The sequence below is a fragment of the Anser brachyrhynchus genome (assembly GCF_964034855.1).
Source record: "Anser brachyrhynchus genome assembly, chromosome: 1".
NCBI classification, from domain to species: Eukaryota; Metazoa; Chordata; class Aves; order Anseriformes; family Anatidae; genus Anser; species Anser brachyrhynchus.
Genome location: NC_137694.1, coordinates 124,680,210 through 124,707,717, shown reverse-complemented (window position 1 = coordinate 124,707,717; position 27,508 = coordinate 124,680,210). Strand labels below are relative to the sequence as shown.

Sequence of the window (27,508 nt, the reverse complement as noted above, 5' to 3'; positions counted from 1 at the left end):
GACAAATCTATTTAATTGGAGCCGGCGGAGGACGATTTACCGCAACATTTCACTAGTTAACTTCTCACATGCTTTAGTCAGCATTATTAGCTTTTGCAACTCGATCACGGGTCTTGCAACACCAGCGGTTTTTCTTGAAGCACTAGTTGCCTCCACGTAGGAAGGCCGGAGGACCAAGATCATGGGGTTTTGTTTTGTTTTGTTTTTTGAAGGCAGTATTTCTGCTGGATGCAGAGACCAGCTTTGCGAAGCGACACCGGCCCCGTTGCGGCCAACGTTTCACAGGTGGCTGCCTCAGGCGGGGTGGCTGCCTCACAAGCCCTCGGAGCTGCCCGGTACCGGACAGAAACGGGCTTGGAGAGGGACACGGAGCCGCCCCGGGCTCCCCTCAGGAGCCGCCTCAGCCTTCCCGCGCCGCCAACGGCTGCCCTCGCGCCGCCAACAGCCACCAGCGGCCCCCCCCGCACCGCCCGTCACGCGCCCCCCGCCCCCGCCGCGCCCCGGGCGCCGATTGGCTGCGGGCTCGCGACGCGCGCGGCAGCGCCCCCCGCTGGCCCCGCCCCCTGGCGGCCCCGCCCCGCCCGCCGGCTTCACTCGGTGGCCACGCGCCGCGGGCGGCCGGGCAGCGCGAGCGCGGCCGTTGGCGCCTCTGCCCGCTCCGCGGCCGTTGCAAGGCGGGGACGGGCGGCGGCCGCCGTTGGCCGTTAGCCGGGGGGGGGCCCCCTCATGGCCGCGTCGGACCGCGTGGCGCTGGGGCCGCTGGTGGGCTCCATCGATCAGGGCACCAGCTCCAGCCGCTTCCTGGTGAGCACGCCGCGGGGATCGCGCGGGGAGGGGGCCGGGGCGGGGACGCTGCTGCGGGTCCCCTCCCGGCCTCCCTTCGCCCTTGGGGAAGGGCAGCGCCGCCCTGCCCCGGCTGCCGCCCCCGCAGGAGGACGAGGAGGGGCGGGGGGGCGCCGAGGGCCCCCCTGGCCTGCTGCATGCGGGAGGATGGAGGTCCCTCCGGGCGGCCGCGGGGCGATAACGTGTGTAAAAGCCCCACCGGCCGGGCTCCAGCCCGCTGTGGTGGCCTCCTGGGGCGGCTGCTGCAGTTCCGGTCTCGGTGTCGGCGCGTCCCGGCGTTCAGGTGGCTGAGCTCGCCCACCCTGCGGAAGGTGGGCCCGGCTGAGCACCGGGGGAGGACGGGCTTGTCTAAGGATGGGGCGGTTAATGACAGCCCTCTAGGCTAAGGCTCTAGTCATTTCCATATTATGCAATAGACAGTAACTAATGTCATTACTATCTACCTAACTTACTAGATCAGCTTCCTGCTTGCAAATCTCTATGCATGCTGTCCTGTCTCCTAGTCAATAAGTCGTAGCAATTTGACATAGGCCCCGGTGATAGCTTCTGTTCTGGAACCGACATAGAGGTAGCAACCAGATAGGGAATGTTGTCAAATGTGCACAGTACTGAACTGGGAAGATGAATGAGATATGCTTCCCCCATGTGGAATTTTCTTTCACGAAGCAGGAGACCGAGTATCTTGACCTGTGTTACCGTTATTTCTCAATATCACGACCTTCATGGGATTGTCAAATGACAAAGCAGAGATCTAGGGGTGGAGAGAAACTCCAAACTGACAAATGACACCAGCGGGCTATCTGGAATGCCAGTCAGGAGCCCTTTTCAAAAAAATAATTGGAAAAGTTCCCTGTAATGCCTGAAAATAAATTCTGTCTGCTCTACACATGCAGCTGAGTTAACTCTTTTTCTTAGCCTACAAGGCTAACACTAGTAGAACTGAAAGTGACACTCTGAACTTTATACTCAAGATCTTTTTATGAATACAAGTTCTGCTAAAAAGAAATTCCTTGCACTAGTTGCATTCATCAGCAGTTTTTATACTGTTAGTTGTTTTTTGTCTGACATGAAGTATGTTTCTGTTCAGGGATTCAGATGCTCAAATAAAGAAGAGGCCATACCTTTTTACTTCCTTCTTTTTAAGAAAGTGTACTAGTACTGTACAGCCATTACCTTTTTTTATTATTTACTTTTGAGACAGAGGACATAAGATTTTGAAGAGCCCAAAGATGTCTGGGTGAAAAGTGTGGTTAGGGTAGCATCAACAGTTCAGTCTAAATGGTGGTGGCCAATTCCCACGTGGTGTTCCACAGGGGTTGGTAGTGAGGGCTGATACCCTGTGGTATTCTCATCAGCATCCTGGATGATGGGTCAGGATGTGCTCTCAAGTTTGCAGGTGAGCAGTTGATTGGAATTCCTGGTGGAGAAGCGGCCTGTCAGAAGCGTCGTGAAGTTCAACAAACTCTAGCGCGTGGGACAGAGGGCTTGGAAGCAGCTTGGTGGAAAAGGATCCAGAGTTCTGCCGGACAGCAAGTTGAGCATGAGAGAGCCGTGTGTCCTTGCAGCGGTGAAGATTAACCCCATTAAGAAGAGTACAGCCAGCAGGTCAAAGGAACTAATTATTCCTGTCTATGTGCCACTTACATGGCAGCACTGAGAACACTGTGTCTGGTTTTGCCCCCCTCAGAGGAACAGAGAGTCCAAAAAATTGAGTTTAGTCCGGCAGAGTTTCGCTAATGCAGTTCGTGGGCTGCAGCACATGACATGCAGGGTGAGGATGGGAGACCCTGGGCTGTTTGTCCAGGGGAAATGTAAGGAGGCATGGAAGTGGTGTCTCTAGCTATCTAAACACTGCGTGTAGAGAAAATATAACAAGGCTTTTCTCAGAGGGGCACAGAAAAAGAAAACAGGAAACAAAGACAAGTTACAGCAACATAAACCTCAAATAAATCAAGGAACAAAAGGTTCATTAGGCTCAAATGCTGGATCGGGGCTCAAAAAGACAGATCTCCATCCTTGCAGGTACTTAACACCTGGCTGGAAAAGGCCCTGAGTAACTAGGTGTAATTTTAAATTTAATATTATTTGAGCAGTGGGTCAGGCCAGAGGACTCCAGAGATTCCTTCCAGCATTACTTATTCTGTGATTCTATGTATGGACACAAGCCAGGATTTGTGAGATTCTCCTGCTTACATGAATGAGGCTGGCCGACGATAAATAAGCACCAGAACTGAGGAAACTGCATCTCTGTTACTGCCACTCCTTGTTTATCCTTAGCACACACAATGCACACAAACAGTTTTAGTTTATGCTGTAGCCTTGCCCTCAGAGGACCTTTATTTGGATCTTTTTTTCTGCAAAAGAAACCGTCATTCCTTGTGTGAGTTCTCAGTTTTCCTGTTAAGTTGGGATGAACTTGGATGACAGGATCAGAGTTACTGGGGAGAGCTCAGTGCGTTGAGTGCCATCACCATTGCTTGCAGCTCATTTTCTTAAGATACCAAGCTGGAGGAAAAAGGGGTAGGCTGAACAACTGTACCTGAGTGACTAAATTCTGATCTAGATGTTTTGCCAAATACATTCATCAAATACTTGCATCTATCATATTCCATTTTATTCAAGAATGATATCATTAAAATCCATTGTAACTCCTGCTACTTTTGCTAAAAGCCTTGGGGTCAGGAGCTAATGGCTCTGCCTGATCTCTTGAAAGGTATTTGCTGGGTAAAGCCTTTCCGGTATTTTATCCCAGAACAGCAAGAACTGAAATATTCGATGAAGTGTCAATACAGTGAAGTACACCTACAGTACTCCGAGTCCTAGGTTTATCAGTCAGTCAGATTTATTTTTTTTCCATGCCCTGCACATTTTCTTTCTGCCTTGATATCCAGAAGAAACACTTCAAATAAAATTGTATCACATTATAACCATTCTTTTCAGTAAACAGAACCAGCTTTTACTTAAGGAAACACTTAGTATCCATTGGGCTTACCCTACAGAAGGGAATCTCTTCTGCTCCTCCGCTAAGTAGCCCAACCTTTTGGGGGGAAAAAAAAAATTGGCCACGTAGCTAACAAGAAAGTTGAAAATGTTGCAAATGCTTTATTTTTTTCCCCCAACTCTTAGCTTTTATCACTTAAAAGGGTTATGGTTTTGCTTTTTATTCCCGTAATCATAAGTGCTTCTGGAGGAGGGGAGGAGCTGTTTGACAGGAGACTTCCAAGCAAGATAATTTCTCTGAGACAATTTAAATTGTGCTCATTCATGAAATCTGCCTGCCTGCTTGCTAATTTTAGTTAAATGCTAAGGGTGGAATTATTGTTTCTGTCATCCTTTCCCCAGTTGGGTTGATTTCAATGCAGTTTCAAAACTCCGTCTTTGGGCGTGTTGGCCTACAAAGCCATAGCTGTTTCAGCTTAACATAAACTCATGAAAACACAGCATAGGCTAACTGAAGTAGCTTTTCTGCAGGTAGAGTTATGACTATCAGGAGCGACAAAGCTTGTAAGTAATGGTAAGTTACTTGTAAAATATGTCACTGTTTATTGCGTTTTCAGCCATGCAGCTTCTTCATCACTTACATGAGCCTCATGTTTGTTTGTCTCACGGTTCTTTTTCATTCTTTGAAAATTGGTAGGGCTGGGTGATCTGAATTCTTTTCCACTAAGATGATAAAGGGTGAATGTAACGCCATGCAACTGTTAGCACTATTTAGTGTGTTGTCATGGATGAGACCCTAGAAACAGCTTGAATTAAATGATCAGCTTTTCTGTTTGTCTGCTTGCTTCCTTACAACATAGCTACATAGGTGTTCCTTCTCTGCTTCGTTGTTTTGAGAGTCAAAACTCTAGCTCTACTTCTTTGTATGATACATTTGCTGGGAGAGGAAGGAGGGTGTTACTCTTTTTGCCTTAATCTCTCACCAGAGCGTTCGGTACATTTCTAGATGTTTTCACTGCCTTCCATCAGATCATCTCTGCCACAAGATAGCTCCACATGCCCAAATGGCCCAGACAATTCTGTATCTACTGCTGATACAGTTAGGGCAAAACCGACTTTGACTTTTTTTCCCCTATGAGAAGTGAGAGATCATTATCATAAACTGGAATCAGCTATTAATGAATATGAAAGGAAGGAAAGCAGTGACGGAAATACACTTCAAACCTGTTTCAACAAGAATGTGTTGACCTTATCTGCGTTAGTCATTGTCACCTATTTCTCTCACACCACCGTCAGAGAGAAACAAGGACAGTTTTTCTTTTTTGGCTACAGCCTGGTGGAGGTGGGCAAGAGCTCCAATTTGTTCTGCTTATTTACTACTTTGTTTGCCATTTTCTAATGGGTTTAAATGTAATGTCTCCTTCATGTTTAGCTTCCTTCTGTGTATCATAATTCCATTATCACTATATAACATGGTATTGTTTTCAGCGACACTTTTTAGTCCCTTGCCCAGAGGTACAGGGAGTGTTTGCTGCTTTTGTTGAGGATGTCAGAAGCTTGCGGTTTTGTTTGTGTTGGATTGGGAGTTTGCGTTTACCTAGTTCTTCTCTATGGGCATGAAAAAAATCCATGTGTTTGTAGTCTTACTGGTTCTGTTGAGAAATTATTCCTGCTAGAACAGCTTACTTAGAAGGAGGCAAAATCCTCGCTCTGCTAGGGCTTCACCATTTATTATCTGCAGGTCACACACTCTAGGTTTAATGAATGACCTCGTCTGGTTGAATCTGTGTTTATTTCCTTCTAAGAGCAGGGATCCTTATGTGCTACCTCCTATTTCAAGGAGTACTAAATGATTAATGGTGAATGATTACTGAGTGATATTTAACATTGCTAATAAGTCACATACATATTATACCTGTGTTCAATAAAATGTCTTCTATCTTTATTATAAAACCTTAGTAAATGTTACTATGCTTTTGGCATAAAGGGAATTTCAAGTAAAAATATCTTGCTACATACATGCAAGACTCAATCTCTCCTATTAACTGTATTGCTTAGCATTTTAAGACCCTTATCCAATTATACCAATTCCTTGCAAGCATGCAGTACTGACAGAGCTTACCCTCTTCTAGGATAGCTTCATGTCAAGCCTGAGCTGGTAGGTGAAACAGAGCTAAGTAAATACAGTGGAAAAAATACAGTGGTGCTTTTCTGTGTAATCTCTCGGGTGATAACGGAAAAGGAAGAACATGGACCTCTTTAAGAATTCTTTTCTGGGGAATAGAGTGGAAAAATTAACTTTTAACATTTTCCAGAGAGATTGTGCTGTTTCCATCCTTGAAGATTTTCAAGACCTGCTTGGAAAAAATCCATGGGCAGCTTGGTCTTAAACCCATGGGTGACCCTTCTTTGAGCAGGAGGTTGTACCAGAGGTGTCTAAAGGTCCCTTCCAGCCTGCTCTATTCTACAATTCTAATATGTAACTAAAATGTTTCTGAACATCAGGATTTCAACAGTTATCATTGACAGCAAAGCTTGCCAAAATATTGCATAAATCCTAATACCTGAACCCTGCTTATGGATATTTTTTTGTAGTTGTTGATAGATGAGAAAGGGGCTATCAATTATAACTTCACTATATTTATTGCAAAGAACAAATGTTATTTATTGTTGTTTAAACTTCTGTGTTCATAGAAAATTAAATTGTGTAATTTATTTGCAGGTGTTTAATGCAAAAACAGCGGAGCTCTTGAGTCACCATCAGGTTGAGATACAGCAGAAATTCCCTAAAGAAGGGTATGCATTTTCTGTGACTTTTTATTCATTTATGGACATTTCAGTAGAGCATATGTATTGTTGTGTATGAATGACCAAAACTGAAGTTGATGATCTAAAATGACTATTTAGAACGTACTATCCACTATAAATGATTCTGTGGTAGGAAAAATGGCATAATATAACTACTTTAGGCATCTAGTATGTGCTTTGTGTTACGTAAACTAAAAATACTTAGTTTTTCACTCTGACCAATCATTAACATGTTCTCTTGCGGTCTCATTTAAAGTGGTAAAGCTGGTTATTTTTGCAATTTAATCATATTCTTCAGCTTAGTCCATAGAGATGGCACAGTTTGTTCTCTGAGGTGTTTTTTGTTTGTTTGACCTACCATTTTGTTAACTGACTTACTGGTTGCTCCAAAGCCCTCTGCATGGGATGAAACAAAACAAAATTCTTGTTTTCTGCAGATAGTTTTGCTATGAAAATACAGCTTACTCTTTAAAAATGCTTTGAAAATCGTTAAACTTCTTATAGGTATGTAAACCATTCTCTGTAATTATGATTGTGTCAAAATGATCAGACTTGATTTTTTTTTTTCCTCCTAACCGTAATTTTTTAAAACGTGCATTTTTATTGACTGTTCAAGATGGGTGGAACAAGATCCAAAGGAAATCTTAAAGTCAGTCTATGAATGTGTGGAAAGAACCTGTGAGAAACTGCAACAACTGAACATAGACATCACTAACATAAAAGGTATTTCCAATCCTTAAGTGTAACTCATGACTTTAACATGCTCATAGTTGAGCAAGTCAGATTCTTTTTTAAGTCAATAAGGAGAAAGTATGCACTAGCCTCAAAGAAAATGTTAACTCTTACTGAGAGTCATTTGTTTGGGAGGAGTAATGAGAAAAGAGGCTGTTCGTGTATATTAGCAATGCAAAATCTACAGAGTAGACTTAACCAATCTTACAAAATCACAGAGACAGGCAATGAATGAAGAAATTCTGAAATGTAAAATGTTTAGGAGTTACTGAGAGAAAACTAGTTTACCTGTCAGTGTTGGTGCTGTCTCAGTTTGTGGTAAATAAAAAAAAGATTTAGAGCATGTAAGTTAAGCAGTGAAAGATGAATCGACAGTTAATAGAAGTAATCTTTCTAGACTGTAACATGAAAAAGTTGGAAGCATTTTATTTCCCATTTACGTTCCTCTTCTCCTTACCTGTTCGTCCCTCATCTCCACCTCTCCTTTCCCTCCCTCACCCCCAAAAAGAGGAAAACAAACCTTCTGAAAAGGATACTTCTTTCTATTTTGTCCTGAAGCCATTGGAGTCAGCAATCAGAGGGAAACAACAGTGGTTTGGGACAAGATCACTGGAGAACCTCTTTATAACGCAATTGGTAACTGCTATACTTTCTAAATATGTAGCATTGTAGAATGAGTGTGTTGTAGAAAAATGCTTTCCTAGTTCTTTTCAGATCTCATTGTGACATAACCTACTGACTTCTTTGAGTGTTTGAGATCTGTGTCATCAGTTGTGTGTTGTATACACAAGTACAATTGAAAAAGACTATTTTGTTAATTATTACCTAATAACTTAATAAATCACTTAATAGTCTTTTAACAAAAAACAGTGTTCCTAAGGGGTTTTGTACATCCTTAGCGTGTCATGAAGTCCTGACTTATGCACAACCAGTTCTGTTAAAATGAAGGAGCTTACTAAATTTTCAGGATTTGATTTAACTTTGATTTAACTTTAAAGGAAACACATGTTAAGTAGATTTAATTAATACTTACTGATTTGTATTTGTATAAAAATAATTTACCTTGGCTTTTGAGATTGACAGCTGAGAAATGGTAATTGTCTAGATTGTTTCTCTTAGCCTATGGCAATTTAGTTTAGCAGTTTATCATTGCAAGATCAGGACTCCTCTATGTTTTCCTCTGTTGTTTACAGCTTTATCTTCAGCTGTACTGTGATAGCTCTGGCATAGCACTTTAGTTCAAAGTTTTCATGTTATAGTAAATAATCAACCTGCTGTTTGTTTTGACCTTCCAATTTAATGACACTCATCTGCTATAAAGTAAGCAGTATTAGTCATTTGCTTATACTCTGGTAGAGAAAAGTATATATCCTATTATGTGGAAAATCCTGTTTGACTTTTCAAATCATTAGTTTTTCTAAATCAAATGAGTGTATCCAACCTTTTTTTTTCCCCCACAAACACGCATTAAAAATAGAATGGCAATACAGTATTCTTTCAGCTGTGTTAAAAAAATAAAAAAAGAAAGCAATAAATAAAGACAGGAATTTACTGCCAAGAGCTCTAATTTTGTAAAAGCAGCTTACATATCTCACTATGGGTGTGTTAGATCATTTAATTAATTCATTTTATTCATGTTTGTAGTGTGGCTTGACCTGAGAACCCAGTCAACAGTTGAAAGGCTTCTTAAAAGAATTCCAGGAAACAACAAATCCTTTTTTAAGGTGAGAGATATTACAGACTAAATAGCAGCTGGATACTTATTGCTACAGTATATAACGTTTTAGGGATTTTTTGCTGAAAAATTCCCCCAAAGTCAGTCAGTTGTAGCTTCTAGTTCCTTCTTAGCTGTAAAGTAATTTTAAAAAATGCATAATACTATCTACTGATCTGAGACTCAGAACAGATTTATAATAGTCCTTACATATTCTTACTAGAGAATTGGGTAACCTTTTGTAAGACTTAATCGAGCACTTCCTATCCAATCACTAAATATCACACCAAAAAATTAAGATCGAGTAGAAAAAAAGTTCAAAAATCATTTACTGATATGAAATATTATCATTTTTCATCGTATGCCATAACATTGAACTTAATTATAACCAGTCTGAGAACTGCAGAGATATTTTATGAAAAGCAAAATCTTCCTTTTTTTTTTCCTTAATAAGAGTATATATAAGAATTTGGAAAATAAATGCTTGCAGAATGGTATCAAAATTCTTTGATTTATGTTTTCCTTGATTGATTATGTAAATATTTTATATTTTATATATTTTATTTTAGCCACAAAATGGATGTAAGAGAGCATGTAAACTTATTTGATTTTTAAGTTCAAATAGAATACAAAATCCATCTTTCTTGTGTCATGTTGTTCATTTTTATCTACTTTACTTGCTGTCTAGTCATGGAGATATCCTGGATGAGACCAGACTTCTGCAAATAACCGTTTCCACGTAAATGGTCTTTGTACTGAGTTTAGATCAGCTTTGATCTTTGTCCATTAGTGCACTAGCCATTTGTTTTTGATACTTTTAGATTTATTGTATGCTTAATACTTACTAAAAGAACAAGTTTGTTTAAGTTATCTGACTTTTGAATCTTACATTTTTCATTTGATATGACTATTTTTATATTTAACTGTAGTATGTGTTGAAAAGATCTTTGTATGATCTCTAAATGCTTTTTTTTGATTATTTGTTTCTTTTTATGTTTTTGATTTTACAGTTTAGGACTGGTCTTCCACTTAGCACTTACTTTAGTGCAGTGAAACTTCGGTGGCTTTTGGATAATGTAGAAGAGATTAGGCAAGCAGTTGATAATGGAAGAGCAATGTTTGGGACTATTGATTCATGGCTTATATGGGTATGTACTTATGAGTTTATTATTACTCTTCTGTAAAATGAATTTCCATTTCCCATACCACACAAATTCATTACAAAAGCATTTTTTCCTGAAGACACAGACAGAACCAAATTTTGAGTATTTACAGGCTGCTTGTAATAATATTTAATCATAATTTTCTAACCAATTTCATACTTTTCTTCATCTAGAAAAAGGGATTTTTTTGTCTCCTACCAGTTCACTTGCTGAATATAGCCTGTTTTTTAGCACAACTTTAGGCAGAGAGATGGGATCCTAGCAGGAGCGTTGTATCACATGATGCCCACTGATCACACAGTGATGTTGTTACAAGCTGTTAACGAAACTCCATTAAAGCTCCTTACAAAATGAGCTTGTGCTGTCCATATAGCACTACGTTTTTTTGTAGAAGCTTACTTTTAATTTCCCACTTTCTGTAAAACGTTGCTTATGCCTTTCAAAAAACTTGGACTTCAGAAAGATGCATTAGCCACCTTTGCAACATAAGAATCCAAGAGGTACTGCAGTACCCTTACTATTGTACTGCTGGACCCATACTATCTTTTCCATGCCTTAATTCCACTATATTAAGTCTTCCCCTTTAGTTGTTGCAGAAATATCAGTTTTCGCACTCCCAGACTGAAAGCTTTGTGAATTTACTTTTTTTTTTTTTTTTGTAATTTGTTGAAGTAAACATGTATCTTTTCACGGCAAATACAGGTGTGTTTTTTTTATTCAGTGTTTGACAGGTGGGAAGAATGGAGGTGTTCACTGTACAGATGTAACCAATGCCAGTAGAACGATGTTGTTCAACATTCATTCCTTGGATTGGGATCCTGAGCTCTGCCAGTAAGCTCAGATTTTCAGTTATATTGTTCTTTAAGTAGATTCTGTAAGTGATATGTAAAGAAACATTTAATAGAAGAATTTGTTGTTGAGACTACAGTCAGTTATTACTGTTGTATTTACTGTTAACATTAATAATTAAGATTCATTTTTCTCCAAATGTCCAAAATCCAACTATCTGGATTAATTAAAAAAGCAGAGCCTTGATTTTTTTCTGTCAGTAGAGGACTATTGCATGGAAACAATGGCATTTAATATTTTGTTTATTTCTTAATTAAATTTTTAGTCAGTTACAATTAATAACAATATTATAAAGATAGTGTTGGAAGAGCAAAGACTTCCCATGTGAAAGCGTTGGACATGTCTTCAAAATACTCAAATATTTCTCATTTTACTCCCTGATTCAGTGTCACATTATGTAAGAAGTGGGGAAACATATAGTGATGGATTAAACCCTAGAAATCAGTTACCTATTTTTGTTTATAGCTTATGTTTATTTAAGAAAATAAATGCAGAACCCTTCGTGATTTATCACTGACCATATATATAACTTCTTTTGTATTGTGTTCAGGTTCTTTGATATTCCTATGGAAATACTTCCAAAAGTACGAAGCTCATCTGAGATTTATGGCCTGATGGTATGTTTTCTTGTGACGTTGATCTTGTAAAATATAATTATATCAATATTGATTGACAGAATTTTCATTAAAACTAATGGCTTTTCCTAGACTGGTATTGTTCGGCTTTTTCTAGACCAGTATTGTTTGATTTGTGAGTAATATGTCATTATCGCCTGTGTGATATTATATGAAGTTAAATATCAGTCAAAAAAGCAAAGCAAGATGAGAGAGGTTTTTGATAAATATAAGACAAGTTGTTGACAAGTACTTATTGATGTAGAAATTACCCATCAGGTTGCAAAGTGTAATCAGTAGATCTAAAGTAATGAGCTTGCTGTTATTAAGGCACCGTATTTGTACTTCTTGTACAACTGAAAAAAAAATATGTGAAAGTTACTTAATGGTCTAAGAAGACTGGACAAAGTGTGTAATGTCTTATTCCCATATAACTGAAGGTAGAATTTGGTCAGTTTCTATGAACTAGCAGATCACAAGTGATACCGTAAGATTGCTTTTTTGCCTTTTGTTTTTAATAAACTCCTTTTGCAGTGTATATTTACATAGAACTTCAGTTTAAAAAAAAAAAAATAACAACATTGTGAACTCTTACACTAATTGCACTGCTCCCAGTGGAGCTGTGAATGTAACTTAGGAGTAAAACATGATTTGTTATCATTGGCCTGAGGTTTCAAGTTTACTTTGATGTGTAGTACCAATTCTTCTGATAAAGTGACATCTAATTTATTCTTAAAGCTTGAGAATAGGATAAGCTAGATGTTGTGGTTTCACATTTTTTCATGGTATTTTACCCTATTGCTTACTAAGAACATACAAGCATTTTGTAATTAACACAAATTAAAATTTTATTTAAAAAGAAATTCTAATTTGCCTGAAATGTAAGTACTTTTGCTAATCTGTCAAAAATGATGCCACTAGAAATCTTACTAACTTTTACTAATGCAAATGGTCAGATGAGAGTGAGCTGTATTAAGCTGAATGAGTGAGGCAAATGAAATACTAGGCAATGTGGTAATGAAAAAGGAGATACAACCTGGCAACTGAAACAGAATAGCTGGTCATTGGTCACTTTAAATTTGAACTTTTGTTTCTCTTCCCCTTTCCTCCCATTTTTTTCTCATTCTTCCTTTTGCTGACTAGAAAATCTGTCCTAGCCTGGTGAGTAGAGGCTTCCATTAGGCTGACCACCTCTATGTTATCCACTCTGTTCAGGTGCTGTGCATTTCCATTGATTTTTAGTATTAGTAAAAGCATGCTTTCTAGACCAATAAATTTGGCAAGTATTTCCAAATTTGAGATATTACAGTATGTGCTCATGTCAAAGTTGCTTCTGAAGTGTAATCTTTATGTAAGTATTTGCTTTAATTTGTAGGCTGGGGAATATTTCTTTTCACAGCGAACACAAAAATACAGCTACTGTCTACTAAATGCTGGCTTTCTCATTTTATAAATGAGGAAACTGAGCCATTCTGTCTACAAATATTAATTCTATTATATTGAAACATTAGATTCATGCCAGGGTTTTTAGTGCATCTATAAAATGAATTACCTTAATTCCAGTCAACTGAAATGAGAATTAAAAAATAAATAAATAAAAATCAGATTGGAAATGCACTTGCATGGCTTCACTGAAAATTCATTTTCACAATTCCACAAAGAAACAATTTTAAAGAAAGAGGTAAAAATTGTCAAGATAGAGATTTATTATGATACCTACTGCAAGAATGCAACTGAAAAAATATGTGGTAGTGTTTGGAAGAATTTCTGTATGAGCCTTGAAATGCTGTATCTTAAAATGAGGCATCTGTCTTTGCCTAGTGTGTCATCACAGTCACTTTTTTTCTACTCACTTTACTGTTTTGCACCTTTTCATTTTAAACTTGACACAGGCTGCATGTTACACTGTATCTGGTTTTCTGTACACTATAATTTCAAAAAATTATCTTTAGAACTATTGAGGTAGTATACAATTTTAGGCATTAGCTGCATGAAGCTGAAGTCCAATGTACAATTCGACTCAACCAAGTAGTCCGTGACCCTTTCCTGCTCTATTTTAGGCATGAGCTGCATTAAGCTCAAGTCCAATGTGCAATCAACTCAACCATACTGTTTACGTGATCCTTCTGTTTTCCTTTAGGCGTTAAATCTTACTTCCTTTTTTTTTTTCCTGACTTTAAACCAACTTCAATGCATTTCTCTTTAAGTGATATAAAAAGAAGAGAGTTCCAGCTTCTACAATCTTAATATTACTACAACCTTAATATTACTAAAATATAGTTAACATATGCTATGTTCAGGATTGGAATCTGTGCTTTTCATAAACATAATTTAACAGGATTGACTTTTTTTTTCTCTTCCTAATTCTCTCACTTGACTTTTATTCTCCCAGAAATTTGTCTTTATGTGATGTATCTGTTGTTTTTTTTCCTTGTTTGCTCTATGCAACAAATTGCTAGACAAACAGTTGCTCCTACCAGAAAGTATTTTTCTCCAGGACACTTTCTCCTTTATAAATATCTTGTGGCCATCTTCCATTTCTCACTAGAGATTTTTGTCAGAATTGAAAGAAGCATTAAAATACTAAAAAAAAAAAAAAAAAAGTCTCTTTACTGCTTAAACTATTGTCTGTGATAATCGGGTCCTGCCTTTTGCCAGACAGTACCATGATTCTGCCACCTCAGCACTGATTGTGGAAACATGCTAACTGCATAAGTGATAGATATATATATATATGTGATACCGTATAAACAGCAGTGATATCACAACTTGCTTTTTTCTTCTCCCCCTCCCCCCCCCCCCTTTTTTTTCAGCTTATCTACACATTTTCCTTGCTTTTATTCTTAGGTTGAGTTATCTTTCATGTTTGGCTATAACAGGATAATGGGGATATATTTTTCTATTCTTTTTGTGCTTTTTCTTAGCCTTTTTTTTTTGTTAATTGGAAGGTGAACCTGAAGTACTGTAGTCTAGACTTTAGGGATCAAGGGGATGCAGACTTAAAAGTAACTAAGTTTAATTTGGCTTACACAGAGGACCTTCAGTGAAAAACCTGTATGGTTTTGTGGTCTTTTGTGAGTTTGTTGGTCTTGTATTGAAGTCTTTCTCTTGAAAACTGTAACGGTTTCCATTAAATGGATACTATAAAGCAAATTCTACAGTATTAGTGACACTGTTTTTAAGCGGCTGTCCATTCTTGTATGATTTAGCCTTTCTTTCATGTGTTTTGTCTGCATCCAGGATTTGCATCTCCCTATTAAAATAAAAGTTTAGCTTATTTTTGACTGCCTGAAATTTCTATTCACAGAAAGCTAATATGGAGCTTTTCTTTCTCTTTTTGTGATTCAGAAATCTGGAGCTTTGACAGGTGTACCAATTTCTGGGGTGAGTCAACTTCAACTAAAATTCTGGCATAGGAACCTGGTAGATACTGCAGGAGCATTTCTTCACTGGAAAAAGCTTTAAGAAGGGTGAATCCTGCTACAAATTAAGATGATGGTTTCCAGTTTTGTTTTGTTTTTTTTTATTTTTCCTTCATATGAAGTAAATTTCCTTTACATGAAGTAAATTTTGAGGTTGAATTTAATAATGAAGAACCCAGTAAATTAATAAGATAAGGCCTGGCTATGCAAAAACAGCTGTCAACTTTAATGCATGTCTAGTTATGTTGGAAACTTAGAATCTAAATAAATAGCATAACAAAATGGAACCGAGCTCTGCTTTATATGTAATAGTAGTTCAGCGTATACGTAATCCAGAAATTTGGGGCAGATTCCCAGCTTTTTCTCCAATATGCATTAAAATAGTAAATTTCAATTTTAAGTTGTTCACCGTAAGTTCCATAATACATTTAATTTGCAGTTCTTACAAAAGGAAGAGTAATAATAAGCACAGGTTATCTCTATGGATTTTTCCTCACTTTCAATTACCTGGGTGCTCCTAATAGGTTAGAGTCATAGTTAAATATATCTATTCATGTACTTGTTCATGAATGCGATTCATGCGCAGACATTTGCTAAAAAAAAAATTCCTTTTTTTTTTTTTTCAGTGCTTGGGTGACCAGTCTGCTGCTCTTGTTGGGCAAATGTGTTTTCAAGATGGGCAGGCAAAAAACACGTAAGTTATGATGAAAGTTGTAAGATAAACAGTAGGTCACTGTTCTGTTTTGAATTTAGTGTTATGTTCTCTTTCAACCTAACCGCCGGATACTTTTGTAGTTATGACATAACTATAGCTCTACCTTTTGACTGTGTTGACCTACAAAATAAACAGTGTACTGACTTCTGAATGAAATAGGGAAAATAGTGAAATGGTTTGTGAGGTATACTTTGGAACAAAGTCATTGCGAGGAAATACCTCTGTGTGAAAGAAGGTTTTTCCTTTTAAAATTCTCCAAAATACCGACTATAGCAGTTGCTAGGGTAATGTAAACTGAGTAAGCTAAAGTTAAACAAATACAGGCAATGGAAGTTAGATTGCATAGACTTCAATGACAAAAAACAGACTATTGCTAGATAGGAAAAGGCAACCTCTAGGTTGCTGTGCTTAGTTTTCATTCTGTGTCTAGATCAATATGGAGATTATAAAATGTTATTTTCCTAGCTCTCAGCCTCTTAGTTTCCCTTGTTTAAAACAGCTGATCAGTTAAATCAGGCAAATGGTGTAATCAAACATTCATTTGAGGAAAAGCTCTTTGCTTAAATGACTTACTGTTTCATTTACAATTGTGTGCCTAACAGAGCATGTAGGAATATACAGAGTTCTGGACTTTCACAGATTTAATTGCACAATAATCTGTACTTCTTGCAAATTAACCTTCATGTTATCTTTTATATTTGTACACGAATCTAATTGTTGGTAGCCTTGTGTTTTATTAAAACAAACATTGTTCTAAGCAATATTGTCACAAAGTATTTTTATAAAAACATTTTTATAACACGAGAGACTTTTGGGGAAAAAAAAAAACTTCTAAAGAAAATGGTAAAAGTTAGATAACAGATGAGAATGTTTAACCTATTTGTAGTATTGTTATCTTTTTTCTCTCCAAATATAACTGAGGACTTTCTCAGTACTATGTTTAAGTTGTTGATTTTTTTCAGGGTGTAAAAAATATTGAGAATTAATAATTAGTTGGAATAAATTAGCATGGATTATGAGTATATTGTATTCCTTTTATTAAACTGTGTCTTTGTATGTGTGTATGCACACATACATGTGACGTGGTCTTCAAATGAGAAACATGCCACTTTTAGAAATATTTGAACTAAGTATGTTTAAATAAAACCCTCTTCTTTGTGGCAGGAATGCAGTGTCTTGAATTTTCACCTTTAAAAGTTTGAATTTGATGTTTTGAAATATTTATTTTATAAAGTGGCTTTCATAATCATCTTAAATTGAAATAAGTAAACACTGCCACCCAGGATGAATTCATGTTTAGTTTTTGGCCCTATCTGCTCCATGATAAGTACTATACAAGAAATAACCAGAGAGAGAGGTGTAGGTCTAGATTTTTCAGCTTCAGGTTGCATTTAAATTAATTTGGGGGGGATGATTTTGTCATCAGTTAATGCTAACATAAACTTAAATGCGGGAAAAAAAAAGTGGTGTCTTGATTCTCCACAAAGGAGTTGTGGATTCAGGAATTGCAGTAATTGTTTATCCTTCAAACATCCTTGTTTTAACTTTTCTTTGCTTTCATGCTAGGTATGGAACAGGATGTTTCTTGCTGTGCAATACAGGTCAGAAGGTCAGTTGCATTTTTTAATTTTTCACTTGTTTTTATTGCTCTTCAGTTAAATACTTGAGCACAACTGTAAATTAACATTTCTTAAACTTATAAGCAACAATTACACTGCTAGACGTAAGGAAAAATGAATATTGAAATATGAAAGAACAGAAAGTAAAAATCTGTTCAACGTGTTTCAGTAAGACTGTATATCCTAGCTGCAAAATGAACTTTTCATAGCAAGTTCCCTGCTTTTCCCTTGTGTATGTTCCTTAACCTCACCCACAAAGTGCTGAGTCTTGTGTTACTTAACCACATGCTCTGTTCCTTGTCTTGGCTATTCTTTTTCTTCTTTTCACATTTTTCTTTCTATTAGTAGTTGAAAAAATAATGCAGAGCTTTGGCTTCCTTTCCATTCATATCTCTCGAAGAGCCCCATTTCTTTGCTATAGAGAGTCTGGAAAGATCTGAGGCAGCTTGTGGAAATTAGAACTAAAACCAGCAGTCCAAGGGTTTTATCTTTGGTGTTTATAGGATCATAGAATCATTAAGGTTGAAAGAGACCTCCAAGATCATCTGGTCCAACCATCCCCCTACCACCACTGTCACCCACTAAACCATGTCCCTAAGCACTACATCCAGCCTTTCCTTAAACACTCTCAGGGATGGTACCTCCCCAGGCAACCCATTCCAATGCCTGACTAAACTTATGTAACTTTTGTAGAGTCATTAATAATTTACTTTGTTTAAACATTTTGTGTATATATATATATGTTTTTTTTTTAAGTAAAGGTTTTGTCTCTTCTTCATTATCATTTGCATATGCCGATTTAAATATTTTCTGCCTGTATTCATGCTTCACCTTTTCTTTCTTCTTTCCCTATTTAGTCTGTGTTTTCTGAGCATGGTCTTCTAACCACAATAGCTTACAAACTGGGCAGAGACAAACCTGTTTGTTATGCACTAGAAGTAAGTACAGTAATTTCTTCCTCTCTGTAGCGATACATGTTTTTGTTTACTTCTGTTTTCTAGTATCTTTCTGTAATCTTCAGTGAAATTATTCAGTTGCACAGAAATTAAAATAGCTTTTTGTTGTATCTTGTGTGCTTCAACGTTTGTGTGTTGTTTTGGTTATCCTACCTCCAATCTAGATCACTTAATCTAATAAAAATATTTCTACATTGCATTTCTTGGCATAATGGCTGAAACACTTTTTCAGTTACACAGTCTTCTAAATCTTTAATAAATAAACAAAAATTCATACTAAGATTGAGTTTAAACAGGAGGAAGTTCTGGTACTAGTGTTTCAACTATCAACTATCCTCTATTAACAAAAAACATGACTAGATGTCTTTTGTCTTATTTCATTCAAATGTTTTTTACTTCTAACTTAAAAATCTAAGCTAAATTTCTGGGACAAGATTCATCAAACAGTAAAGCCCTTTTTACCTACCTCAAAATCAGGTTCCTACTTCCAGTTCCTTTAGTTCCTCAGTTCTCCTCACAACTCTGAGGATATCCAAATTCTGTAGAAAACTGGATTTTTCACTCTTACTCAAGATTTCATTGTTCTAAAGCTCTGCTTCTGAAGCACGGAGCCATTTGGCACATATTTGGCACCAAAGCTTCTTTGGGATCAGTAGAATGAATATTTTTCCATCTATGTTGTTCAGTGGGCCTGATCTAATAGTTACTTTCAAGAAGTGTACTGAATTGCCTGCTGCAATCGAGCTTTTGAAGATAGCCTATGTTTTTCATGTCAAACAGACCAAGACAACACACAGGATTTTCTTCTCTGGGAAAATAATTTGTGGCTTACAATTACCAGGATGTGGGAGGTTGTGCTCATTTCCTTTTCCTTCCCTAAGGAAAGGTGAGCTTTTTATTTGCCATGTTCTGGCAACTTTGGGGGTTTCACTTTATGAAGGTGTGTAAGAGGTTTGTTTTGGTTTTAGTCCAGGTACTTGAAGAAAGGACTTGGAACTGTGTTGAGAGTGATTTTAATTTCCACTTGCTCAGACTTCTGTATGCACACTTTTGCTTCTTCCTCATCTCCAAGTCGTTAATGATATTGTCTGAAGAAATAGCTTCAACCAAAGCTATTAAGTGCTCTTTCTTCTATGGCATCCATGCTAGAATTGTCTACAATTTAGTGGATAAGACACTTTGCAGAGAGGCAAGAAATGTGGCTTTAGCCTTTTGTTTTAATCATCCCTCTATTTTATAACTGTAATAGCTAGCTGTTTAGAAAACACCCCTGTTCCCTTATAGCAATGGCTCTGAATGAAAATGTAATGCTGCTTCCAGTTTACTTGAAGCTTAGTCTAGTAGACTTGAAACTGTCTTGTAGAGAAGTCCATTTGTACTTTGGTGTGAGATGGGAGCCATGTCATTCATCTGTGATGTGATGGAACCATTCAGGGCCATTTGCTGAAGCAATAGAGGAATTTTACTGACAAATGAAAATGCCTACATTTTCTGTCTCTCTGGGCATTTTTACTTAGGCTGTAGCTATAATTAGTCTTATTTTTAAAATTAAAGCATAAAAAACTTAATTTGTTATAAAAAGAAGGCTGAGGCTACTGGACCTACTTGTCCTTAAATTAGTGAGACCAAGAAGATTGCTCACGAAATTAGGTAACTCCCCTCCATGGAAAAATTGCATGCAAGTATAGTGATTTTATTTTCTTCAGGGATCTGTTGCAATAGCTGGTGCCGTTGTTCGTTGGCTGAGGGACAATCTAGGTATCGTTAAGACTTCACAGGAAATAGGTGAGTATTTGCAATTTGGAGCTTTTAATTTTAAGTTGTCAACTGTCTTGATAAATTTTTGAATTCTGACAACTGCTTTATTGTTGAACAAAAGCTCAAAATATTCAAGTAAAGAAAAGCTGAAAGATGCATATATTTTGCTGTGTTCAAACGATTTGTTTTGCACCCATGAAATCACTACTTACTGATATTTTTCACCGATATTTCATACAGCATATCACTAAGGTGTTTGAAACCCTTTGCCAACTTTCTGTAGCAAGCACACACTCAGGAAGATACTGCACTGACATACAGTATCCTGGTTTTGTACAATATTGTTTTCCAGAATCAAGAGTGTTTAAGTCTCTATTACAGAACCCAAAGCATGTTAGATCATACATATTCTTTCCTGTCACAGACATGACAACCTGAGGCTCTAAGTATGCAATGATTTATGTAGAAGGGTTTGTATCTACTGATGCAGAGACCTCAGTTTGCAAAGCTGTCTCTTAAAAAATTGTGGATGATGGCAGTCTGTTTCGGCAAAGAACACAGTAATCCTTTAGTATTTGGGTCGCTAATGTTTTCTGCATGAGCTGAACTTAAAGCAAGCTTGTTTGTGACATAAAAACTAGGAATATACCAAATTTTGAAAAAGGAAAAAAATCAGAAACATGCAACTGTAACAGTTTGAAAGTGACTGATATAACAAGATTTTGGACTGTAAAGTAACTCATTACATTTTTTTTAATAATTTGATATCTTATTGAAAAGTGGAAAAAGTACAATTCAAATTTGACTTAAAGCTTCAGAGACTAAGCAAAACTCATAAAACAATAATCTATGAGAAAGCCTGACAGACCATATAGAAGAACATAAGCTACTGTCACTAGAATTAGCCGGTTGTTGAAACACTATAGTAACTGTTGGCTTCACAAGTTTGATTAGACCTTTGACATGTAGGAACTTCAAGAACTTTAATTTGTCAATGTTGCTAAAATCATGTGGGACTCAGTCATTGCTTCTTTTTCCCTGAAGATGTCCTTCCTTCTCCCTTCACTCCTTTATGTGGAATTTGTATGAAAGTACCATTTTAGAAGACTTTTTGAATAAGTTTCCCTAACCTTCTTCTCTATTGCTCTGCTTTGATCAATGCAAACATGAAAATTACAAAAGCTGAAAAAAAATCTACTTTCCTTTCTTGTTACAGGAAGGAGCTGCACATTAACTTCTGTAGTTTTGGCTGTTTTAATACAGCTTTTAAAATTATACGTTTTAATATTGAGGAGTTCAGATATCTGAAGTTACTACTCAGATATTAAGAAACTTCACTTTTTCTTGTAGTTGGATGTGATTGTATTCTTAAGATGAGATTTTAGAACTCTAAATCCATTTGAAATTAATCGGAATTTAGTTCTTAACTCCCTTTGGTCTTGATCCAGTTTCACTTTCTTGCCTTGGCTTAAATGCAAGTAAATTGTGACCTTTTGGAAAGCTTTGAAGGTAACATTCTTTACCCACAGGATACCCTTTGAAAACCGCACAGAATCTAGATCAGAATATCAAGTAAATGATTCTGGAGTTTGATTTTACATTTACCACAGCCCCCCATGCCCCATCTTCCATTTATATTGTTGGATATGGACAGCTAGTCAAAGAGAAGCAGAGTGGCAGTTAGTTGCATACTCTAATGGTACATGGCTTGATTGCTTTTGTAGCTACCTAACATATTCTGAATATTTTCCCTATTTAATAACATCTTTAAGTGTCATTTTTAAGTGTTGGTGCAGTTGTAAAAAGCTAAATATAGACTGTTTGTGTGTGCATTAGAAAAACTGGCTGCAGAAGCGGGGACTTCTTATGGCTGCTACTTTGTGCCAGCATTTTCAGGACTGTATGCACCGTACTGGGAACCCAGTGCAAGGGGGTAAGGTTCTGAATAAACTACATTTGCAGAAAGATTAAATTATGTCACAAATCCTTACAGGTACCAGATTTTTTTTTTCTTCCTTTGGTGTGTCTGGATACAACATTCTCTGACTTATCTTCAAGCAACCATTGTTTCTGTTTTGTATTTAATCTGTTCAAAACAGCAACTGCTACTGGGAGAAGCAGGATGAGCTGACTCAGCTACTCATCCTAATCACCACCACCACCCAAAAAAAAAAAAAGGGAGGGGGAGGGGCACAGAAAACATTTGGACCAGGAAACTTTGGGACACTGAAAGGTTTGTCATGATAACAGCTTATTACAAAAATGAGGGAATTCAGATTAAAAAGAAACCAGCTTTTTAATGTTAAGAAGCAGTCCTTATACAATGGAACTGAATGAGACTTGAATTAGAAGACCTAGGTCTAGGATTTTCTAGTAAAGATGTATGTTCTAACTCTGGTTGTTTTTTTGTTTTTGTTTGTTTTTGTTTTTTCCTCTATTCAACAGTATTATCTGTGGCCTTACTCAGTTTACAAATAAAAAACACATCGCCTTTGCTGCACTAGAAGCTGTCTGCTTTCAAACACGAGAGGTAAAAGCAAATTAATTCATAAATTAATTGTAAATTAGTATGAGAACAGTGACTGTAACTCTTCGGGAAGAGAGAGGATTAAAAAGATTCAATGAAGATGATCAGATGCTTCATATCACACTTCCATGCTATTATTTTCTTTACATGATGCTAGTGTTGAAGGTTTGTTCCTGTGAACTTAGCTAGAATGATCTGGCTGGGTGGTACATTATTTTGGAGTGGCAATTATACTTTTTATCCGCGCTTAAAATAAGGTGAACATATTTATGACTGTTATGAGAGGCAGAACATGCAAACAGTAAAATGACAAGGCCAGTGCCATAACAGAAATGCTGTATTGGTTCTACAACAGAAGAGACTACATTTTATATCATCTGCTGTGACAGATATGGCTGATGTTGCTTTCCATAAGAACAAAAATTATTTAAATCAAGAGAGCACCAAACATATCCAGGGAAATCTGCATTCACTTTTTGCCCACATCTCTTTTTGCATTTGTCAGCATTCTGCAAAAGCAAACCTACATTCTCACACAATAAATTAATCCTTCAACCAAATCAAAGGGCTTGATATCAGTATGTTTTGAGCATTAAAATCTTTATATCACCATCTGCTAGCATTTTATGCTTCTTGTGTTCTGTACAAACACAGGACAAAATGAAAGTCATAGCCCCCAAAGGGTAACAGTGAAACCTTAATATGTTTGCATGTTTTAAATTTATGTTATTTAAACTTATGTGTTTTAAAATAATACCCACCTGAAACTGTGTGAGATGAGGAAAGTAGCTTGTTGTTTCTGTAGCAACAATGAGTAAAGCAAGAAGTACTCCTGTGGAAAAAAGACAGCTAGAAACTTCACCAAGGCATCTGCTTTTGAAGCTGTGTTAACAGCCTCTGAGTCCTCTGAAAGTCATGGAAGGAGCTTGGAAATAGCAAGCTCTTAATTCTGATACTAGAAGTCAGGGTAAAGTTACAGCGAACTAAAGTGATAGCCTGGTTTGTTTTCTTGCTCCTCTTTCCTTGTCTCTCCTCCCATCCATTCCATCTCACGTGACAGCTCAATGATCTTTCCAGCAAAAAATTATCCCTGTTTTGCTGGGCTATTTTTCTGTTGGATTAATTATCTCAGCTGACTTGCAGAGGATTGTAGCAAATGTAACAAGAGATGGCATGTGTCTGGGTGTAGCAGGGTGAGGAATAAAGCTTTCAAACCTGAAGGTGAAACTAACTGAATTTATCTAACTCTTCCTTATTTCCTTATTTTTTAGTCAATGTACTTATATCACAGTGGTAGGCGTGCCTCATTAGGTCTCTGGACATGCTTAAATTAGTAGATTAAGTCCTACAGATGTGCAGAAAACACACATTTTTCCAAGACACATTGTTATTTTTGTCTTCTCAAAAGCAAAGTCATTTTGGTTTAATTCTATTTGAAATGTAAGTCTTTTGTATCCTTCAGGAAACGACTCAAAATTCCTATTCATTGTTTTTTTTGTTTATTTGTTTGTTTGTGCCATCCAGTTCTTCTAAGCTTCTGTTCATTTTTTCTCCCAAAAGTTCCTTCCTTGTGCAGACAGATGACCCGTTACATTATTTTTTTTCTCTCAGAAAGTATTATGGAAAAAGAAGTCATTTTTCAGTTGCTGCACACCTTGCTCTTAATCTAACTACGCTACAATAGAGATAGCAGCAGCATGATCATAATTTGTTTTGTTTCTTCATCACCTCCTCGATTCTATCTTTCTTTTTGCTTTTTAGTCAAAGTCAAAAACTTTTAATCTAAGTGCATACTATGCACTTATATCTTGCACTTAGACTTCTAGTCTGAGTGCGTAGTATGATTCAACATGCTCTTGCAGAGTAATAAACAAAATCAGAGCTTCAGCAGTATATGTAAAGCTAAGATTAAGAGGCACTGATGAAGTTCTGAATAGTTAAAAAAAAAAAAAACAGGTGAAATTCGGTATAGATGAGTATAAAATGATACATGTGAAGAAAACAAGGTGTAGGGAGCAGTACTAGCTTAGTACTGTCAGTAAACTTTGGTGCTCCGCTATATATCCTGTATTCTTGGTTATTTATAATGTATTGAACAGTGCAGACCCATGTACAGATTCTGCCACAATGAAAGGTGGCCTTTTACCTTCTAATTTTTAACTATTATTTATCGTGTGGCAATGCTTTTCGTTCCTTGTTGACTTACTTTCTGGGAATAAATAAAATCTACTGTATAACCCATCTCTGTATAGTTTTCTGTACTTTACCAACCTACCCGTTTGTTCGTTTATAGAAACATGTTGAATTCCAAGTAAGGATTGTATAACTGGGTACTTTGTGAGCTGCAGAATAGCATAGAATGCACTGTAGTTTCTTGTTTGTGTATTTTGCTATGTTATTTAGAGCGGAGAAAAGCACACTTACAATATGACAGAAAAATCATTCTGCAGTAGTTAATGCCTATCATCAAGTATTATATAATGACATTAAAAGATGTAAATGATACATTTAATTGACTGTTTTTACAAAACCTTAAAAAAACAATATTCTCCATGTAATAGATGATTGTAGGATGATGCTGTGTACTTCCTCGTTAGCTTTAATGAAGTTCGTAGTGGTCATCAGTTGCTTTTTTTCCCCAAAGTTCTTCTCAGACCATATATGCAATGGGTAGGCTAGGTATAGAGAAACATTTCCTACACTAGGATTTCTGTGATAAATTGAATGCACTTGCTGTATATTAAGCAAAACTGTGTTGTCACTACCTCCTTTTTGGCCTCTCGATGTACAGGGAAGGAGACCTACCTACTTAACACTCTTCAGCAGGCACTGACTTATCAATGTTTTGCATTTGGAGATTTTTCTGCAATTAAATTGTAACATATATGGCTCTTCAGATTTTAGATGCGATGAACAAGGACTGTGGGATACCACTAAGTCAGTTGCAAGTAGACGGAGGAATGACCAATAACAAAGTTCTCATGCAACTCCAATCAGACATTCTCTGTATTCCAGTAGGTAAGACAAAACTATGACTCCTGTTTTCTTTTTAAAGCTGAAAACGCTGTTCATGTGTAATGGCTAACGAGGGCTGTTGATGCCTTTTGTTGTTGTTTTTGCTGGGCTTTTCTTAGTGCTGAGAATGTTGCTTTTTCGGGGGGGAGATGGGAAGGGTGTATTTTGGTTTTGTTTTGTTTCCAGAAAAAAAAGTATTTAGGTCTAGCATCAAGTTTTGAGGTTCATTTTCCTAGAGCATCTCTGACTCATTTCTCATGTTGAAATATTGTAGCACTGTGATGATATTAAAGTTGTCTGATCAATATCTAACTGTCCAACAGTTCTAAAATCAGTGAAATTTACATTGTCGTGCAACATGTCAGCCCTGAGAATCTTGCTCAGAGATAAATCAGAACTTTGCACCTCCACTGCTCTTCTACATAAACTTGTGAGCCACTTCAGCAATAGCAAGCCAGTGGAAAGTTTTTAACTCCAGAGTTACTATAGTTTGCCTTTAATAAGACATAATGCACAAGGCTTATACTGTCAGTGCTTCATAGCTAGCACTTGAAAGGATGTGATCAATAAAACCTGCTTTTAAGGGATTCTCCTCTTGAAGGAGAAAAGCAGGCATTTGTAGAGTTAATGGCACAGATTTACATCTTGGGGGTGGTTTGGTCTTTTATAGCACCTGTGGAAGGCAAACCAGCTAGTAAGTACAGCTGTGTAACCTCTTTTAAGATGCCTTTTCTAAATATAGATGCTTTTAATAACAAAGTGACTGGAGCAGGAGAACAACATGGGTTACTAAAACAGTAATTGCTGCTTTGGGGAGGGAGAGGACAACAAAATGTCATATTATTAACAGAAGTACTCTGAGGAAACTGGTGGTGGTCAGTAACCTTGCACATGGTATGAAAATGAGCAATTACGTGATTCATAGAACCATGGAATGGCTTGGGTTGGAAGGGACCTTGAAGATCATCTAGTTCAATCCCCCTGCCATGGACAGGGGTGCCACCCACTATTCAATATTGAGGGAAGCAGTTATCTGAGGTATTTCGAAGACTTGGAAGACTCATAGTTGAAGTTAACTTCATAATCATGTGAATGGCAATAAAATGAGGTTTGTAGTTGGTAAACTTAAGGGAAGCTCATATAACAGCCATAGGAAAATATGTGTCATTCTAGATACATATGTAAGTCTGGAGTTCTGATATCATCAAGTTGACTTTCAGTAAAAAGCATCGTGGCCTTCTCTCTGATTTACTTCAGTAAAGCCATCAATGCCTGAAACAACTGCTCTAGGAGCTGCTATGGCAGCAGGAGCTGCAGAAGGAGTTGGAATTTGGAGTCTGAATCCTGGAGATTTGACAGCAGTGACATGTGAACGATTTGAACCACAGATCAACCCAGAGGGTAAAGCCCATTAATGTTCTGCAGGAACCTGTGAACTCTTTTATTTTATGTTCAAAAGATCAGGTTTATTCTTTGTTGCAGTCTGACATACCAGTATAAAAACAGCTGTATGTAAATATCCTCAAAAATGTTAAAAATCAGCTTAGTAGTGTTAGGTTTAGGAAAAAGTGCATTCCACTTGCAGTTTTGTTCATGTATTGACTAGTAGGACTGGAAAAAGGTTAAAACAACATAGCTCCATCAGGGAATGTGTCAACTGTTTACTTAATGTGATGGGGTTTTTTATGTTGTTCTGGTGGTTTGGTTTGGTTTACTTTTTTAAAGAAGCTTGTCACCTGGCATTGCAGTTAATAGCTTTTTTTTGGCTTACAGGAAGTAAAATCAAAGAAATATTGAAAGATTTTTACTGAGAAAGATGTCTCCTAAAGTTCC

General features: G+C 37.2%; 1 protein-coding gene across 5 annotated transcripts in view; it reads left to right on the top strand.

Annotated features, from left to right (window-relative positions):
- Positions 1 to 575: 575 nt before the first annotated feature.
- The window catches only part of GK (glycerol kinase), a 34,711-nt gene continuing 7,778 nt past the window's right edge, over positions 576 to 27,508 (top strand). For 2 of the 5 annotated variants that reach the window (XM_080589557.1, XM_080589554.1), the window contains exons 1-18: positions 576 to 804; positions 6,506 to 6,579; positions 7,208 to 7,314; positions 7,882 to 7,959; positions 8,968 to 9,047; positions 10,048 to 10,185; positions 10,922 to 11,031; positions 11,600 to 11,666; positions 12,807 to 12,824; positions 15,012 to 15,047; positions 15,712 to 15,779; positions 17,367 to 17,409; positions 18,277 to 18,357; positions 20,082 to 20,160; positions 21,970 to 22,066; positions 22,579 to 22,663; positions 25,558 to 25,678; positions 26,933 to 27,076. In XM_080589557.1, the coding sequence (XP_080445683.1) occupies positions 727 to 804; positions 6,506 to 6,579; positions 7,208 to 7,314; positions 7,882 to 7,959; positions 8,968 to 9,047; positions 10,048 to 10,185; positions 10,922 to 11,031; positions 11,600 to 11,666; positions 12,807 to 12,824; positions 15,012 to 15,047; positions 15,712 to 15,779; positions 17,367 to 17,409; positions 18,277 to 18,357; positions 20,082 to 20,160; positions 21,970 to 22,066; positions 22,579 to 22,663; positions 25,558 to 25,678; positions 26,933 to 27,076 (1,504 nt within the window). In that variant the 5' untranslated portion in view covers positions 576 to 726. Of the gene's footprint in view, positions 805 to 4,337; positions 4,358 to 6,505; positions 6,580 to 7,207; positions 7,315 to 7,881; positions 7,960 to 8,967; positions 9,048 to 10,047; positions 10,186 to 10,921; positions 11,032 to 11,599; positions 11,667 to 12,806; positions 12,825 to 15,011; positions 15,048 to 15,711; positions 15,780 to 17,366; positions 17,410 to 18,276; positions 18,358 to 20,081; positions 20,161 to 21,969; positions 22,067 to 22,578; positions 22,664 to 25,557; positions 25,679 to 26,932; positions 27,077 to 27,508 lie in introns of those variants that run through there. The other 3 variants (XM_080589558.1, XM_080589555.1, XM_080589556.1) reach the window with 2 other exon arrangements.